The sequence below is a fragment of the Tetrahymena thermophila genome (assembly GCF_000189635.1).
Source record: "Tetrahymena thermophila SB210 genomic scaffold scf_8254653, whole genome shotgun sequence".
NCBI classification, from domain to species: domain Eukaryota; phylum Ciliophora; class Oligohymenophorea; order Hymenostomatida; family Tetrahymenidae; genus Tetrahymena; species Tetrahymena thermophila.
Window position 1 is genome coordinate 99,249 of NW_002476421.1, and position 18,844 is coordinate 118,092.

Below are 18,844 nucleotides of genomic sequence, written 5' to 3' on the forward strand. Positions count from 1 at the left end.
AAATAATGAATGAGTGAATAATAGCGACATGCAACACATATTTAGTTTAGACAAAAATATTAATTTAATTAATTAATTATTTATTTATTTTATTATAGTAAAGTATTTATAAAGTTATTTTAAAAGTATTATTAAGTTCATTAATCTTCTTAGTAGTGAGATTGGGTAAGCCATGGGTGTTATAAAGCTTCTTTTGCACTTGGTCTTCTTGTTCTATCAATCTAAAGCAAACTCTTTACAAAATCAAGGAACATTAAATCGTCTGTTTTAAGTCTTTAAAAATATATTTAAATTTTTATAAATATTTAAAAAGATAAATTAAATATTTCAATAATTATATTTTAATTTATTTTACTATTAAAATTTAAATTCACAATCAATTAATAATGGTAAACTCCAAAGCATTAATAATAAAAATTAAAACAAATTTTTAATAAATAATATCCGATTTCTTTACTTAAATCACTAAAATTAATTTCAAATTTTAACTCTTTAAATATATTAAAATTATTATAAATATTAAATAATTTATTCAAATATTCAATATTTATATTTAAAATCGTTTGATTTTACTATTTTTTCATTTTTGAATTCACAAGTGAATATGTTAAAAATTTGAAGTATAAATATGGAGAAATTAAAACAAGTTTAAAATAAATAATATTGGATTTCTTTACTTTTTATTAAAAACTAAAATCAATTTTCAGATTAAAATAAAAAAAATATTATTTTTGTGTTTATTAAAAGAGAAATTATAAATAAATTAATAAATATTCTTATTGATTTAAATGTTGAAATTACATTAGAATGGATAGAATTATTTATTTATTAATTTAGGATGGAGTTTTTTAAAGATAAAATTTAAAATAATTTTTACCTAGCTCTTAGATTTGATTTTTTAGGAACCAAAATTTATATTTTTCCACTTTTTTATCTTCTACCAGGCATATCTGATGTGTCATTAATATTTTAACTTGGTTCACCTTCTTCAAACACCTTTTTATAATTAAAATTTATACTTTATATCTTTTTAATTTATTTTGCTTACATCTTGATAAAGAAGTCTTTTGTTGGTGAAGAAATTATTGACTAACCTTCCTTCTTAGAACATCCACTCTGGAATTGGTCCAATTATACCTATAACTCTAGCTAGTAATCCTTAAACTGTGTCATTTTAGAAAAGGACATTGCCTGTCCAAAGTTCTGCAAGAATACAACCCAAGCTCCACATATCGATTTTGTAGTCATACTTGCAGCCTAAGATAACTTCGGGAGCTCTATAAGAACGACTTTAAACATAGGAGCTGAGATGGTCGTGGATAAAGCAACTGGAACCAAAGTCAATAATTTTAACTTAACATTTAGAATAAGATTTCATCAAAATATTTTCTGGTTTCAAATCACAATGAATGAGTCTTAATGAGTGAATGTAGTCTAGACCAATTAATATCTATTATGTAATTTTCTAGAGTCTACCTAAAGTGAAGTAAGGTTAAGTTTCATTTTCTCTGTTAAATTTGTAGAATTCGTAAAGATTGTCCTTCAATAATTCTGTGACTATGAAAAGATGCTCTTTATGATAGAAATAATCATAAACTTTCAATACGTTTTTCTCATCTACATCACCATTATAATTAATATACTTCAAAAGCTTAATTTCATCTATACTTTGATCAAAGTAATCTTTATTATTTTCTATAATCTTTTATAAAGATAAATAAATTAGTTAATTCAAAATAAAAGATTCACCAAATAAGCTTCTAATTTTTAATTTAACTATATTTGTTTGAATTAAGTAAGTATTATATTTACTTTCATGCAAAGCATTTAGCCTGTTTGTTTGTCCTAACATTAAATGGCTTTAGAAAATGCAGCACTACCAAGATACTCCATAATTTGATAACGACCTGCAACTATTGAATTTATTACAATAGGGAATTCTTTTGTTTCTTCAAAGCCAGTTCTTTCTCTATCGGTGATTATTTTTAAATCAAAACAATCATATATAGCCTTATCTAATTAAACAGGATAGAACTCATCGTTGCTTGGTGGATGCTTCAAGAACTTTGGCAAATAAATATATCCTTTTGCTTGATTCTTTTAATAAAAAACATTAGTAAAAAATCTCTTCAATTTAAATATTTAGAATATAAAATTACATTAGAACGTCTTGAAAGCAGATCTTAGTCGGCATTAGAAATATTTTATTCAGTAGACTCATTTCCTTGGTTTTGACCAGGGTTATTATTATTATTTGCATTTCTTTGTTAATTTTATAATACTTGACTTTCATCGTCTTCATCATTATTCTACAAAAACATGTTCTTGTAGTCAACGTGTTCTATTGTTTAAATAAAAAAAATAATTTATAAATTCATTAAAAATTATTAAAAAGCAATTTGATTTCAAAATTAATTAAATAATTTATCAATTCGAAATAAAATATTTTTTTCAGTTTAATTTTCTTCTTAAATTCAAAAAATATTTTGCGTTTATTTTAAGCTTAAAAATAAAAAAATATTGATTACTCTTTTTAACTTGAGATGTTGCTCTATTTGGGAAATCGCATTTCAAAGCAAGCTAGTCAGCAATTTTTTAAAATTCTCTTTCTGGTACTTCATACAAATCGAAGCCAGGGTCGTCATCATCTGTGTATTCATCAATAAAGTTAGGTTCTTCGAGTTATTCTAAAATATTAATGCTTTAGGAGTTCTAAAAAAAGTCGGAGACATCATTTTATTTAGGCTTGATAAATGAAGGCATTTAATTCTATTTCCCTAGAATATCTTACTCTTTCCTTTCACTATATATAATCAAATTCTCTTTAAAATATATTAAAATTTCTAATAAATTTGCTACCCTCTCATAGAGCCAGGCTTTTTGGAGTAAATTTAAAGATTTTGGCTTTATGTAATGCTCTAATTAGGAGTTTCTTCAGTCATAAATAGCACATCCTCTCCTGGAATAGCTATTTCTTGCTAAAATTTATTTACTTTCTAAGCTTCAATCTCCTATTTAAACTATCTTGATTGACTTATAGGAATATAGTTTGGATCCTGCATACTTTTATTTTGAGTGTCATCATTTTGCTAAGAATAAAAAAATAATTATTGTGTTTATTTACAAAATTTAAATTGCTTTTAAAATATTCTGAATAGCTAACTAACTAAATAACTAACTAACTACTTTTGAAATAAATAAATAAATATTTTTATGAGCTTATTGAATGTATAATTAATTATATTTTTAAGTAATGATGAATTTCAATTACCTTCAAGTTTAATCTAGGAGAGTCAACTACATCTTCTATTATATCATCCCCCTTTTTAATTAACTTTTTAAACGCTTTACTTTGGGATATCTTTTAAACATTGATATCTGTTTTTTCATCTTCAAGTAACTTGTTTGTAGAGACTAACTTATTCATCAACTTTTCCATAATTACTTCTGTTTCTTATTGACTCTATTTAGAAATTAATAAAATTTCGTTTATTTAATGCTAACTATCACACTCAAAAAAATGTTTACATAAACATTTCTGCCTTTTACATCATTTTAAGATCCTGCTTTCGATCCTTTATTTTAAACATTACTATTGCTCCCGTTTGCTTATGCATTTTCTTTCATAAACTGCTTGAGATTATCTAAATTAAAAAAATATATGTAAAATGCAATATCTCTTTATTAATTATTAATTACTTATCAGATCATCATTTTTATAGTGGAGATTATCTGCTGATCTAAGTAGATTAGCTATATTAATTTGATAATAACATAATATTAATCTAGAGGGATTTTAATTTGTTTTAAATATTTTGTTTCTTATAAACTATATTTCTTTTTTTACGCATTTCTGATTTAAAAGCTTGTTGTGCAGTCTTCATGCCATTTTACTCAAAAAATTTGAGTAAAATTTAGCAAGTCTCTAACATTTTATTTAAACTAAATTTATATGAATGAATGTATGTGTGTATGTATTTATGTTTGTATTAATTATTCTGAGTTGATTAATTGACTGATTAAATAAATAATGTTTTTTTGTTTGTTTCAATTATTTCTAAATTTAATAATTTTTAAATTTCAAAGAGAATCTTTTGATTGAGTGAATAAAAATTATAACCATGCGGGCATAAACGAATAAAGAATTCAATATTATTATTTTCAGTGTCAATAAATAATTAAAAAATTACATGTTTTTAAATTCTTCATTTTGCAGGTCAAGTTTTTTCAAATTATAATTCATTTTATAAAATATTTCCCAATAAATTTAAAGCAAAAAATTCAAAAAAGTTGAAGAGAATAAAAATACTGACTAGTATATTTTCTTAATTTTTATCAATAATAATTAAATATTTAATTAAAATACTTATTTTAATTTAAAACTTCAATAAAAAATTATTTTTATAGATATTCTTTGAGAATATTTGATAACCTTTGGTTTAATTTAAAATATTATTATATATTTGAAGGAAGAATTGGTTATAAAATATTAAAAAGTTAATTGAAAGTGAATTAAATGAATGTAATAATTAGGCTAAAGGAAGTTAAGTTGTAGAAGTAAATATGAAACATAAAACTAGCAGGTAATATTTAGAGATTATAAAATATTAATTTTGTTTTGTAGCTTTTATAAAATAACATGAGGATTTGTTGCTTGCTATTAGTTTGCCTTCCTTTTAAGCTTGATTTATTATATTATTTATTTTGATTTGAGCATTATTTATTTATTTATGTGTTTGAAGAACAAGAAGAAGAAAATTAATTATGTGTTTGTTTGATCGATTTTCTTTCTTCTGTCATTATAAATTTTATAGCGAAATCATGGGAAAGGACGCTTCTATCCTCTGGTTTTAACCATATCAATTTCAGTTCTTTCATAATTTAATTTTTCATTATTTGATTACTTTTCTAAGTCTCTCTTTTGCTTGTCCTAAATTCATTTTAAAATAATTCATTAACAAAAACCCAAAAAAATTAATTAATTCATTTTATTTATAATCGAAAATTAAAAAACAAAACTGTAATTTTTCAATACTTTATTCTGCTTTTTATAATTAATATTAATAATAAAATTTTAATGAAATTTTTTAATTTTACTAATTATTAATTCTCTTCTTTAACGGCTTATCTGATGGAGGCTTTCTTTCTGTTGAAATCATCTTCTAACATACCTCTTTGGTTATTAGAAATATTATTTAGGTAAAAAGTTATCAATTCAAAAAGCAGTTTGATATGCTAAATGCATTTATTGATCAATTAATTAATTATTACCTCATTCTGTTAAGCTCCAAAGTTTAAGTGGCGTAAGCTCTTTCTTCGTTTCTTTCAGCTTCTTCACGCATTTTCTTTTCTCTTATTTATTGCTCGATCCATTATTTTTGGGTTTCTTTTTGATACTTAATTCTTGCATCATAAGCTATTAAAAAATTTAATTTGATTAATATATATTTCATAGTATGCTTAAATTCAATAAATATTTAATAGCTTGCTTCATGCTACTCCATGTATTTTTTGATCGAAATGCCTATGAATAAACTGAATTACCTAAATCTTCTCCTTCAAATTCCTTTGCGCCTGAACAGCCGTTGATATCAGACCAGTGAGGGTGTTCTCTGAAATATGATTCCTTTACTCTCTTCATTTTAGAAAAATTCGATGACTTTATAATTAATTACTTTTTCTTTTAAATAGAAATTTGATTTTTTATTATTATAAATAAACTGAGTTTCAAAATAATTGCCCTAACAATATTTTAAGGGCTATTCATTCATTTATTTAGTTAGTCCTTCCTATTTCATTCATTTAATCATCCATCAATCATAAAGAAATGCTCGAAATCATAGACTACCTAAATAAATACTCTAAAAGAATTTATTTATTTATTAGTTAGTTAGTTAATTATTTCATTTACCTACCATACATACATACAAAACATACATTAAACAAAATATATATATATATATATATATATATATATATATATATTTTAATTCCATTTTTTTCATTACTTTAAATAATGAATAGTTAAAAGAATTAATCAAACAAATTTAAAGATAAAATAGAGATTGAATTATTTTATTTTATTTATTTTTTCATTTTTTTTATTTAATAATGAATGTTTTTACTTAAATATTTTAATAATAAAACAAAAATAAATTTTCACAAATATTGGAAATTTTATAAGCAAATAAATATATTAAATATTATTAATATTGATTATTTTTATTTTGTATAAATATTATTTTATTAGATCTCTTCTTGACTTCTACGATATTTTAACTATTAAATTATTATTTATTTAATTTAAGCAAAAATTTTATTTGATAGTTATTATAATAATAAATTAAATTAAAATAAATTCTTCAATAAAAATGTTAATTTAATTTCAAGTTTTTTCAAATTTATATTCTAGATTTATTTAAAAGTAAAATTAAATTATTTTTCTCAACTTATTATTTATTTTTTTAAACCATTTATCAAAATAAAGTTATCTTGCTTATTTTCTGATCAAATAAGTATTTATCTATCTTTCTTTCTGTATGTCTGTATGTCTGAGATTTCGTATGTTAATTTGTTAGTTTGATAAATAATTCTTGCAAACAAAAGGATTTTCAGTGAAAAGAAAAATGAATAGGAATTGGATAACTCTTTATAAATGACAATAGATATTGAGAATATAAAAACAAAATGAGAGTTTATATTTGAGAATGAATGAATTGACTTGATTAATTATCAAAGAAATTCAAAGAGCAGACAAAAAAGTATTGATCAAGCACGCAAAAGAATTAATTAGCATTTCATATTTTGATAGCTTGATTTTATTTGCTTCTATATGAATTGATTGAACAAACTAACTAACTAACTAAATGATTATGGATTGGTAAATCAAGATATGAAGATACTACAAAAAAAATAAAAGATAATAAAATACAAACAATTATATCTAGTGAAATTTTTTGCAGAAAGCTTTATTATTAAATAGATCAAATAAAAACAATAGTTAGAAAAGAGAGAAATGACCACTTTGTCAAATAAATATATTTTAGAATTCGCTGAATCAGCCAAAAATTCTCACACTAACCACTTAGAGTCATTGATTAATCATGCAACTTAACACACTAACATTTTCTAATTCACTGAGCTCCTTTAAGTTTAGAATATTAAAGACGTATGCATTTTAACATTTTTTTCATTAATAAATGAATACAAAATAATTTGATTTAGCAACCAAAATTAAAAATATATGGAAAGCCTTCAACATAATTTGATTATTTTTATTTAATAGCTTTAGAATGGTCCTCATAAAAAATCCTACGACTTACTTTGCTTATTTGCCTATTCTACTTATTAAGATTGGATCAAAAACAAAGATAAATACCCAAATCTCAATGATTAATAAATTAAGAAACTACGTATGCTTACAATAGTCGATTTAGCTTAAAATGAAAAGGTTTCTATTTGTTTAAATTAAAGTTAATCTCTTCAATAAGATTAAATAAAATTAATAAAAGATTCACATTTTTTAATTACTTTTAAATATTTTCTAATAGGTTTTAGGATTTGAATTATTAAAGTATGAATTGGGCATGAACAACTAAGACGAATTAGAAGATTTAATTATTGAAAGCATTTACACTGGAATTATTACTGGAAAGATTAACCAATCAGATAGAGTTCTTAGAGTAATTAATTGATTTTATCAAAGACTCCATTTTAATATTCAAATACGAAAAATTGATGAAATTTTAACATATCTTACTTATTATCAAAAAATCACTTAAAGATATTCTATTTGTCTACTCAGAAATTAATAAATTGATTAACATATATTAAATTAATCATCAATCGTTTGAAATTTTCTGATCTCATAAAAAATCAATAAATAAATTCTTAGAAGATATTCTGAAAAAATAATAATATAATTTTATTGATTAAAAATATTAGGTTGGAAATGTAATTAGTAGAGACGTTAAGGTAACAGACATTCAAAACATAAAGAACAGATTAGTTAGAATGTACTTAATTAATTAAATTAAAATCTTATTTAATTTATTAAATATCTATTTATCAAAATAATAGCTTACAAGAAAACAATAAAGTTTAAGACAAGCTCTAATAAAAAATTGTCTAGCTCGATTCAGAAAAGGCATAAGATTTAGAAAGTAAGAAATTTATTCAAGAAAGCAGATAAGTAGTCTAGTCTTTATAACAAAACCAAAAGAAGGTAATTAATTATTTTTGCTAAAATCTTATTCATATAAATCTTGTATTAAATGAATTATAGAAATGAAAAAATCCTTTGACGACGTAAAACAAATTTACTTACAATTAAAGAGACAAAAACAAAGTTAAATAATTAATTTATAATGGCTAATAGTAATTTTAAAAGGCTAATTAATTACAATCTAATATATGTATATATGAGTATATTATTGTGATTAAATAGAATATATTTATTTTGTTTGCCAATAATTCTTTAATTCTTTTTAATTTTATATTTTTGTTTTCAATTTACATCTATTTTTTCTTTCTTTATTACTTTGTAATTTTTAAGTAGAATATTGTTTATTTATTTTTTTTCTAAAACTTAATTTAATTAATGTATTTTAATAGAAATTATTAATAAATTAAAGCTAATTATACAAAAAATAATATATTTAGTTGCTTTAGCTGAGTGATGAATGCTCTATCAAAACAATAAACAATATATTATAAAAGTAATATTATTATTATTCTGATTAAATGGAATATAATTCATGTATAATTCAGTTGTACAAAATTTCATTCATACATGTATATATACATAAACACCATTAATATGAATATTTATAAGATTTAGCTTTGATTGAGTTATTGAATAATTAGATTTTATATTATTAAATAAAAATGTTAAGCTAAAAAACATAAAGAGTTACTTACAATCAAAAGCAATAAGTTAAATATAAAGGGATTTTTTTAAAAGTAATTTTGCTTTTTCTAACTTTAATAAAAAGATTAATCTGAATATGAAGAATAAATATTTATTTTAAAAATTTGCAAACAGACTGACTGACTCGATTTTTTACTCTAAAAAAAATAAGTGAAAAATATTTACTCAAATAATTTGTTGAATAAAACATGAATAAAGAGAACCAGATTAGATAATATATTCTGATATTAAATAAAATTTTAAAGATGCATAATATTGACTTTTAAAATTTGTGAATTTGCAGCTAGTTTAAAAAAAATTTAACACAATTAAACTTGTAATATGGACTGGTTCCCTTTTAAACTGATCATCCATTAAAAATATTTTTTATCCAAATTTAACTTTCTCATTTTTAAATATATATTTATCTAATACTAAACTTTATATTTAAGGTAAAACTTTGGTTCTGTAGATAACGGTTTATAAATGTGTCACAACAATTATTTAAATAAATGTTTTACATAAATTATTAAATAAATATATTTTGATACACTATAGAAGAGTAGGGATCCAAGATTTTTTCCCCTGTTCCATCTAAAAATAAAATTTAAAAACATATTCATAAATCCATTCTGCGATAATAAAAATAATAATAGCATAAACATATATTACTCTTAAATAGAACTTCATTTAATTAAACAAATAACTTAAATAATAATATAAAAATTTTTGAGTTTCTTATTAGTTACTCTTTTTATTACTCAGTTGAGTAAAAAGATATATATATATATATATATATTTATACTAATTAATTATTTTATACACAAATCTTATCTATCAATAACTGCAAAATAATTTTATTGAGCCATCATTATTTATTATTTAGCCCTTTATTTTTTCATCATTTTTGAATTCACCTTCAAATCGACTACCATTATTATAGTAAATTATTCCTTGGCCTTCTCTTTTGCTGTTAACAAATTCTCCTACATATTTATCTTTATTAATCATCAAAAAAATCCCTTTTCCATGAGCAAATCCATTTTTAAACTCTCCTTCGTATTTAGCTCCATTAGAATAATATAGTATTCCTTTTCCATCTCTTTAATTATCTTTGAATTCTCCTTTATATTCATTTCCATCAAAATAATAAAATATTCCCATGCCTTCTTTTTTGCCGTTAATAAATTCTCCTACATATTTATCTTTATTAGCCATAAAAAGTGTCCCTTTTCCATGAACAAGTCCGTTTTTAAATTCCCCTTCGTATTTAGCTCCATTAGAATAATATATTATTCCTTTTCCATCTCTTTTATTATCTTTGAAATCTCCTTCATATCTATTTCCATCAAAATCATAAAATATTCCTATTCCTTCTTTTTTGTTCTTAATAAATTCTCCTACATATCTATCTTTATTGGTATGAAAAAAAGTCCCTTTCCCATGAGCAACTCCATTTTTAAACTCCCCTTCATATTTTGCTCCATCAGAATAATTTAGTATTCCTTTTCCATCTTTTTTATTATTTTTGAAATCTCCTTCGTATTTTTTTCCATCAAAATAATACAATATTCCCATGCCTTCTTTTTTGTCCTTAATAAATTCTCCTACATATCTATCTTTATTGGTATGAAAAAAAGTCCCTTTCCCATGAGCAACTCCATTTTTAAACTCCCCTTCATATTTTGCTCCATCAGAATAATTTAGTATTCCTTTTCCATCTCTTTTATTATTTTTGAAATCTCCTTCATATCTATTTCCATCATAATAATACAATATTCCCATACCTTCTTTTTTGTTTTTAATAAATTCTCCTATATATTTATCTTTATTACTCTTCAAAAAAGTCCCTTTTCCATGAGCAAATCCATTTTTAAACTCCCCTTCGTATTTAGCTCCACTAGAATAATATAGTATTCCTTTTCCATCTTTTTTATCATCTTTGAAATCTCCTTCGTATCTATTTCCATCAAAATAATACAATATTCCCATGCCTTCTCTTTTGTTGTTAATAAATTCTCCTACATATTTATCTTTATTAGCCATTAATAAAGTTCCTTGCCCATGGGCAAATCCATTTTAAAATTCCCCTTCGTATTTAGCTCCATCATTATAATATAAAATTCCTATTCCATTTATTTTATCGTCTTTGAACTCTCCTTCGTATCTGCTTCCATTAGAATATAATAATATGCCTTAGCCATTTCTTTTACTATACTTATACTATCCTTTATGTAACTCTCCGTTTGCACAAATTAGGGTTCCTTTACCATCTGCAAAGCCATTTTTGAAATTTCCTTCGTATCTATTTCCATTAGAATAATACAAAATTCCATAACCTTCTCTCTTATCATTTATGAATTCTCCTTCATATCTATTTCCATTAGAATAGCTTAAAATTCCTTTTCCATGCATTTAATTACTTTTCCACCACCCTACATAACTATTTCCATTCTTAAAGGACTAACATCCTAAACCTTCTTTTTAATCATTTCTCCAAGAGCCATAATATGAAATATTTAGTTCATGACTTTAATTATATATTTAGGTTCCTAGACCATGTCTTATATTATTTTAAAGCTCTCCTTAATATTAACCATCTATATTTTAAATATTATTTTAAAGTATTATGGATATAGAATCTAATTAGTCAATTGAATCAATAAGCTTTAGTCTCTACTCGGGGTCCTTATGCATCATTTTAAATGCAATTTAAAGAAGATCTTCAAATTCAGGAGATTTTATATGCTCGAAGTTACCATTTTTTAAGTTTAAAATACTTTAGTAATTGCAAAAATCTACTCTACATAATTATAATAAAATCGAGCCTAATGAGTAAATATCAGATTCTAATTTAATATTTCCTTCATCTTACTCTAAAGGTGAATAAAAATATGTTAACCCGTTATCCAAAGTTTGTGATTTATCCAAGCTTAGTAGTTTTGAAAGACCAAAGCCACAAATCTAAAGGTTTAAATTATTTCCTATCAAAATATTTTAAGGTTTAATATCGCTATGAATTAAATTTTTTGAATGAATTTCAATCATCCCTTAAATTAAGTTTTTCATAATTTTAATTATTTCTCCTTTTGTTAATTCCTACTACTGAAGATATGTTGATAGATCTCCAAATGTACAAAATTCAGATACTAGAAATAATGATTCATTAACATCATCGTAAATTTAGGTGTGGCATTTGTTAACATTTTGGTGATTAAATTATTTAAAATTATTAAATTCTTTTTAAACTTCGTTTAAAGAAGCTTTGTCTTGTGTTATCAATTGTTTTATTGCAACAACATTATTATTCGAGGTATCTAATACTTAAAAAACTAATCCAAATTCTCCACAATTAATCAATTTTTAAACTAAATATTATTTAGTTTTAAGAAAATCTATTGCCTTCAAAATTGTTTTACTATAAATTTAACTTTTCTTAGATTCTAAAAATTATTTGATACTCTGTTCACTTAAAGGATCAAATATATCCATAGTTTTAATAAGAAATTCTAACTTCTATATTCTAACTAATTAATTTTTATATTCGATAAATAAATAATTATTGCTATATCTTTATATTTAATTTTTGATTTTTATTAAATCTACAGGAAATTTATTGTAAAAGAATACTTTAATTAATTAATTCCTTACAGTAAGTACATTTAGAATCAATTATTTAACATTTTTTTTATTCAGTCTTTGTCAAAAATTAAAAAAATTAAATGACAAAAAAGTTACTAAAGGAAATTTGGAAAGGTTAATTCTTAAAATTAATTATCTACAATCATTTACTATTTAAAACAAAATATTAACACATATATCCATAATAATCAATAATATTTACTAACTATATGATTAAAAAGATATATTATATCTACTCAAGGCATTTAAAATTTTTATATTAGATGTATAATAAATTAAAAATCTATTTTAAATTATAAATTTTATATCTAAAGTTACATAATTAAATAAATAAAATAAAGATTTTATTTATGATAAAAATTAAAATAAAATCATTTATTTCTTTAATTAATCTAATTTAAAAATTATTAAATTTTTATTTTTCCATACCCACATGAATTCAATATCAGGAAGTGCTAATTTTAAATTTATTTTAGTTATTTCTATTTTAAATTCATTTATTTGTTTAAGCTATTTATAAATTTTTAGTTTTTTAATTAATTAATTAATTATTTATCTAAAGATACATTGATTGTATTTATGCTTTTATTATTTTTTGTAATTAAATGTATCTATCTTTTTTAGAAATATCAAATACAATTAATTTAAGTAAATTAAGAAGAGACCAAGTAGAAATAATAAATAACATAGGATAGAGTTTAAAAGGAAAAGATATAAATACAGACAATAGATTAATAAATAATACAAGATTTTATAAATATTTTCAGTGAAATATTTTTCAAAAAAAGTTAATAAAAATGAGTGAAATGATTTTACAAGAAAAAAAACAAGAAACAAATCGAGAATTTGAAATATATTTGCAACTTCAAAAGGGTTTACAAGAATAACAACCAGCTTAGGAGAATTTATAGAATTTGTTTGAAATTGAGGATTTACTCAAAAGGACAGAAGATGAGTAGTTAATCAATACAATTTATTTGCACTTGACTAAGCAATTTCATCACTTTAATCAAAATGTACAATATTAAATATATCTTGTATTCTAATCTACAGCTGAAAGCAAATACTAAAAAGTTTTCAATAAAAATGAAGTTTTAGATATGCTTTAAGATCATATTAGGAGCTTGGATTAAATGACTAGGACCATAGCTATAAAAATTGTGGGATTGCTCACTCCCTTTTACTTGACTTCAATAGAAACCTTTCATCTTATTATTGATATTTTGCTAAAATCTGATTATCATGAGGAAATTAACTCTTCAATTCATGTCTTAGGTAAATCAAATAAATTTACATTAAATGGTTGTTTGTTTGTTTCTTTGATTGTATTTTTTTGCTTAATTTTACAATTAATTTGTTTCATTTATTATTAGGTAATTTCGTAGAAGGAGGCAGTAGCAATGAATTCGCTTTAAGATTATTAAATAAAGGAGATTTGATTTTAAACAAATGTGGCGAGGGAGTTTATTTGGATCTACTGAACAGAGTAAAGCTACATAATAGAGTTATATAAATCAATTTTTATAAGCAAGTTATTTCATTGATTTGCTCAAATCCGAGTTCAAGCTTAAGAAAAAAGCTTAAACTGATTATACGCGCGTGCAGATCTAATTAAGATATAGCAATTGATTTTTTTAATTTTTGTGAGGATAATTTTGAATAGTTTGCATCTGAAGAACCACAATTTATAAATAAGCATGTAAGCCAAAGCTCTTCTATCTCGAATGATGGAAGTTCTTCTTTATCATAAACACTCATTAAATTGAGTGCTAAGAGTAAAAGTGGTGTTTCAAATTCAGGCTCAAGTTTCAATCAAAAGCTAAAAAATTTAGGAAAATCTTTAAACTAAATTTTAGAAAAGAAAGCTAAGTCAGCTGCACTAGAAAAATAGTTAGCTTGTGTAGTCGAAGCAATTTTACTGGTTTATGAATGGACTAGACATTTTAGCATAACTCCATCTCATTTTCTGAATGAAAAAATAATAAAGAACATCAACAAATTTAATATTTAAGTAACAAGAGAATACATCCTTTTTAATGAAGATGTTGATAAATCAGAATTTTCTCTAACTCCTTCTGAGATTTTTTCAAATCCAGCTATAACATCTAAATCTATATTAATAAATATTCACAATTTAGTTCGTAGTGAGGAAAGAAGAAGATGTTTAAATATTCTCGAAATGGATGATTATGACTGTAAATATATTGATAAAAACTTTTAATGTCTCTAACAAGTTACACTCAGTTTGGCGACTCCAAACGATGCTGCCTTACTGTTTAAATCTTTTTCCAATACTTTTCATAAACTTTCCTTTCAGATAATATCTAAAAATCATGAGAATATATAAGAATTTTATGAAAGGCACTATCCTAAATTTGCCTGCTTACTTGCTTTCCTTTCACCCATAGGAACTTTATAAATTTATTAAAATCACATTGTGCAGCTGTTAAAGGATAGAATTTTTAAGATGTACTTTTCTTTGTTCAAGTTGGCAATATAAAATAAATATTATGCTTAGTTTTTTAATATTGTGAACTTAACAGTTTGTCACCTCTACAATAAATTAATTGACAAGAGTGAGCTCTAAAAGCTAATCACTTCAGAATTCATTATGAACTTAAAAATTTCTGACACAAAATCCAGCATCTCTGAAATAAAATTGCTAAAAAAAATTGCATCATAGTTTGCTGTTTATAATTTATACGAATCTGCTCATTCTATTCTTTCTATCATTAAAATCTTAATTAAAAATCTAGACAGTTCGGTTACTAAAGTTTCAATTTAAGATGAAAACCTAGGTAATGAAGGAACTGATGAAGAAAAGCTCGATTTCCAAATGAAATTGCTTAGCTTACTATAATAAACAGATAAACAAGTTGAAGATCAAATAATACTTAAACTTTATGATATTCTTTTATTATTTTCTAAAGAGAGTTGCCATATTTTTGAAACATAATTTATGGAGTTCTTTTGTTCTTACTATTAATATCTACAAGATCCAAGTTAAAATGAAAACTTTACAACTGTGTTGAATTAGATTGAAATTCTTTTATCTAATAAATTCAATATAGATGCAACATCAAAAGCTTCAATAAGATTTATATAAAAATTAATTTATTACATAGATAAAAATCTATCAGTTTTAAGCCAAAAAAATAAGCCAAACTAAAGTGAAAATTACTTTTAATATTCAGGATAAATGGAAGAAGAAGGTTAAAGTAATGAAGAAGAATCTGCTCTGAAAGAGGAGTTAGAGAGTATTTTAGCTGATAGAAATTCAAGATACAGAAGTAGATTAGAGGAAGAAGATGCTGATTTTGATATTGGAGATTATGAAGCGTATGGAAATTATTAGCTTGATTATTTTATAGACGGAAGATAAAATTTAGTTGAAAAATTACTAGCTAATCCCAATAAACTAATTTAAACCTTAAAATAAAATCCTTTGATTATTCCAAGAAGTTTATTCGTGTAAAAAAATAGATAGCCGAGCATAAAAGTGCAAATAATTCCACTTTCAGAATACTCAGTTAGAGCAGAGAAAGGTTTATTTTTGAATGGATAGATTTACTTAAATAATTTTACAAAGAAATTAGATAAGAGTAAAATTTAGTTGAAAGTGGAAGTCAAATAAGAAATTTTAGCTTAAGAATGCATTTAAAAGCATATTTCCACTCGTCAATAAATAATTAACAACTGTCCAACTCCCAAGATATTCTCAGAAAAACTATATAATAATAAAAAAGAAAACTAAAAGCTTCCCTAAAATTAAAGAAGTATTCCTTTTTCTACTCTAATTTTATTTCCTCACATTGGACATTTCAACATACATTTATAAGTAGAACTAATCTGTCATAATACAAGTAGCGTACTTATCACTTCTCATTCACAGTTAATCTAAATAAAGGCAATATGAATATTTTCAAATAAACTTATTACCTACATTAAAAAAAAATATTTCAATATGATTTTATATTATTTGTTTTATTTTGATAGAATAAGTAAAGCTAAGAAAGAGATGTTCATTCAAATTATAAATGTAATTTATATTTTTTTAAAATTATTTTGCATTTATAAGTAATTATAAAATTATTAACTACCTTAAAATGATATTAATATTTTTTTTAATTCATAGTTGTAATTATTCTAAATTAAAATTTTAATTCAAATTTAGCAATTTTAAAAAAATAAATAAACAAACAACTTTGATAAAATACTTTTTAAAAATTATTTTACATTTATAATTGATAATAAATTTATTATCCAATTGAAAATAAAATCGGTCTGTTTTTTAAATTTAGAGAATCATAATTGTAATTATTCTCAATTATAATTGTAATTCAAATTAAGCAATTTAAAAAATAAATAAAGTACTTTTTGAAAATTATTTAACATTTATAAATAATGATAAAGTAATTAGCCAATTTAATATGAAATTGGTCTATTTTTTAAATTTAGAAAATCATAATTTAATGTATTAAACATTTTGGTTAGCTATGATTATGCTTCTTAACTTTGTTTTTATAACTACTTTAATAACAGGATTGGTAAGCAACTAAAATTTTAATTCAAATTAAGCAATTTTATAAAGATTTTTAAAAAATAAATAAAGTACTTTTTAAAAATTATTTTACATTTATAATTGATAATAAAATAATTATCTTAAAATGAAATTGGTGTTTTTTAAATATAAAAATATCATAGTAATTTGTAGATAATTTATATTTCTAAACAATAAATAAATTAGAGAATCATAATTGTAATTATTCTCAATTAAAATTTTAATTCAAATTAAGCAATTTTATATTTATAATTAATAATAAAGTAATTAACCTATTTGAAATGATATTAGCCTTTTTTTAAATTTAGAGAGCTATTATTTAAATTATTCTCAATTAAAATGTAATCCAAATTAAAACAATTTAAAAACTATTTTACATTTATAATTAATAATAAAATATTTAACCTATTTGAAATAGCATAAGTACTTTTTTACATAAAGATATTCAGTCATCTATCATTTTAATTATTTTCAATTAATAAAAATTCAAATGAAGCAATTTTATTTTAATAAACAAAAATAAACAAGCAATATTGATCAAAATTTCGAATGAAATATTGATAAGAAATTTTAATAAAATTACTTTTTAGTTAAAATGTATAAAAAATTTATTAAGTTGCGATTTTAAATACTTATGCATCTTCACTTTGATTTATTATTTTTTTGCCAATATAACCAGAATAAAATTATTTTTTAAACTAAAATAAAAAAATTTATTTATTTTTTTTTAGATTAAAAATTGTTAACAAAAAATTCTATTAGAATTAAAAAAAATATATGTAAGATTTTATAATTTTTTTTGAACAGCATTGTTATTTAAATTTCTTAAAATAGAGTAAGCTTGAATAAGATTTACATAATAATATATATATTTTTTGTTATTAAATAATATCAATTACAATTTATCTTAAAAAAGTGGAAATTAAATAATTCATTTATCAGTTTCTAATTAATTCATGGAAATTTTTTAATTCTTATATAATTGTCAGCTTTTTCTTTCATAAATTGATACTTTCATATTGTTAAGTAAATTATATTTAAGATAACAAATATTTTAGAAGTCTTTATTTTTGTCGTTAGCAATTCGTTCAACTTGCTTGTCTTATTTATTATACATTAAATTAATGGACATTCTTTTGAAATCGTTAGGTTAATGATAGTAATTTATTTAATATATCAGTTTTTACTCCTTAATTTTTTATTTGATTTTATTTTTAATAGGAGCATATAATTAGATTAATTTTAAATTAAGAGATTTTAATTACGTCAAATTATTAAGATTTCTACAAACAATTACGACGATATCCTTCAAATTTGTAAAAAAAAAGTACTTTTGATCTTATTTAGTAATTCAAAAAATAATAGGCATATCTTTGAAAGTTTTTTAATTCATATGCATAGTTTTATAGAAAATACTTAGATGTTTTTTTAGTTAAGTCTGCATAAAGCGTGAAATCTTTATGAAATCTGCTAATAAATTCCGAATTATGATTGAGTATTGTTGAAAAAATTTGATACAGTTGAGAATAGGAAAAAAGAAAGAGATAATCGAAAACTTAAGAGCTTCTATGAAATTAATAAAAGAATTTTGAATTTGAATAGAAAGATATAAAAGAAAATAGAGACAACTTATTTTATTTTTTGAGCATAAATACACAGAGAAATTTGAACAATTAATTATAAACAATTTAATAAAATATTAATAATTAAATAAATAAATAAGTTTTTGATCG

General features: G+C 22.1%; 5 protein-coding genes across 5 annotated transcripts; 2 read left to right on the plus strand and 3 right to left on the minus strand. All coding sequences in view use genetic code 6, as the record gives it.

The window, feature by feature from the left end:
• Window positions 1-137: 137 nt before the first annotated feature.
• Window positions 138-3,932, minus strand: TTHERM_00641110 (Serine/Threonine kinase domain protein; the record flags this gene model as incomplete). Its single annotated transcript, XM_001015329.3, has 11 exons — window positions 138-273; window positions 878-996; window positions 1,049-1,702; window positions 1,813-2,097; window positions 2,160-2,341; window positions 2,529-2,803; window positions 2,860-3,089; window positions 3,272-3,463; window positions 3,529-3,644; window positions 3,700-3,753; window positions 3,848-3,932. The coding sequence occupies 11 exons, from the start codon at window positions 3,930-3,932 to the stop codon at window positions 138-140; spliced, it is 2,328 nt and encodes a 775-aa protein (XP_001015329.3).
• An 887-nt stretch (window positions 3,933-4,819) lies between these two features.
• Window positions 4,820-5,641, minus strand: TTHERM_00641119 (RIB43A protein; the record flags this gene model as incomplete). The annotated part of the gene is made up of 4 exons (XM_001471281.2): window positions 4,820-4,930; window positions 5,098-5,173; window positions 5,272-5,416; window positions 5,545-5,641. 4 exons carry the CDS (start codon window positions 5,639-5,641, stop codon window positions 4,820-4,822), a joined length of 429 nt encoding a protein of 142 aa, XP_001471331.1.
• Window positions 5,642-7,015: 1,374 nt separating this feature from the next.
• On the plus strand, window positions 7,016-8,290 carry TTHERM_00641120 (PCI-domain protein; the record flags this gene model as incomplete). Its single annotated transcript, XM_001015330.3, has 6 exons — window positions 7,016-7,168; window positions 7,286-7,450; window positions 7,551-7,682; window positions 7,945-8,015; window positions 8,080-8,224; window positions 8,285-8,290. 6 exons carry the CDS (start codon window positions 7,016-7,018, stop codon window positions 8,288-8,290), a joined length of 672 nt encoding a protein of 223 aa, XP_001015330.2.
• Window positions 8,291-9,745: 1,455 nt separating this feature from the next.
• TTHERM_00641130 (MORN motif protein) lies at window positions 9,746-12,400 on the minus strand (the record flags this gene model as incomplete). The annotated part of the gene is made up of 1 exon (XM_001015331.1): window positions 9,746-12,400. The coding sequence occupies one exon, from the start codon at window positions 12,398-12,400 to the stop codon at window positions 9,746-9,748; it is 2,655 nt and encodes an 884-aa protein (XP_001015331.1).
• A 947-nt stretch (window positions 12,401-13,347) lies between these two features.
• On the plus strand, window positions 13,348-16,466 carry TTHERM_00641140 (hypothetical protein; the record flags this gene model as incomplete). The annotated part of the gene is made up of 2 exons (XM_001015332.1): window positions 13,348-13,825; window positions 13,924-16,466. The coding sequence occupies 2 exons, from the start codon at window positions 13,348-13,350 to the stop codon at window positions 16,464-16,466; spliced, it is 3,021 nt and encodes a 1,006-aa protein (XP_001015332.1).
• Window positions 16,467-18,844: the final 2,378 nt, after the last annotated feature.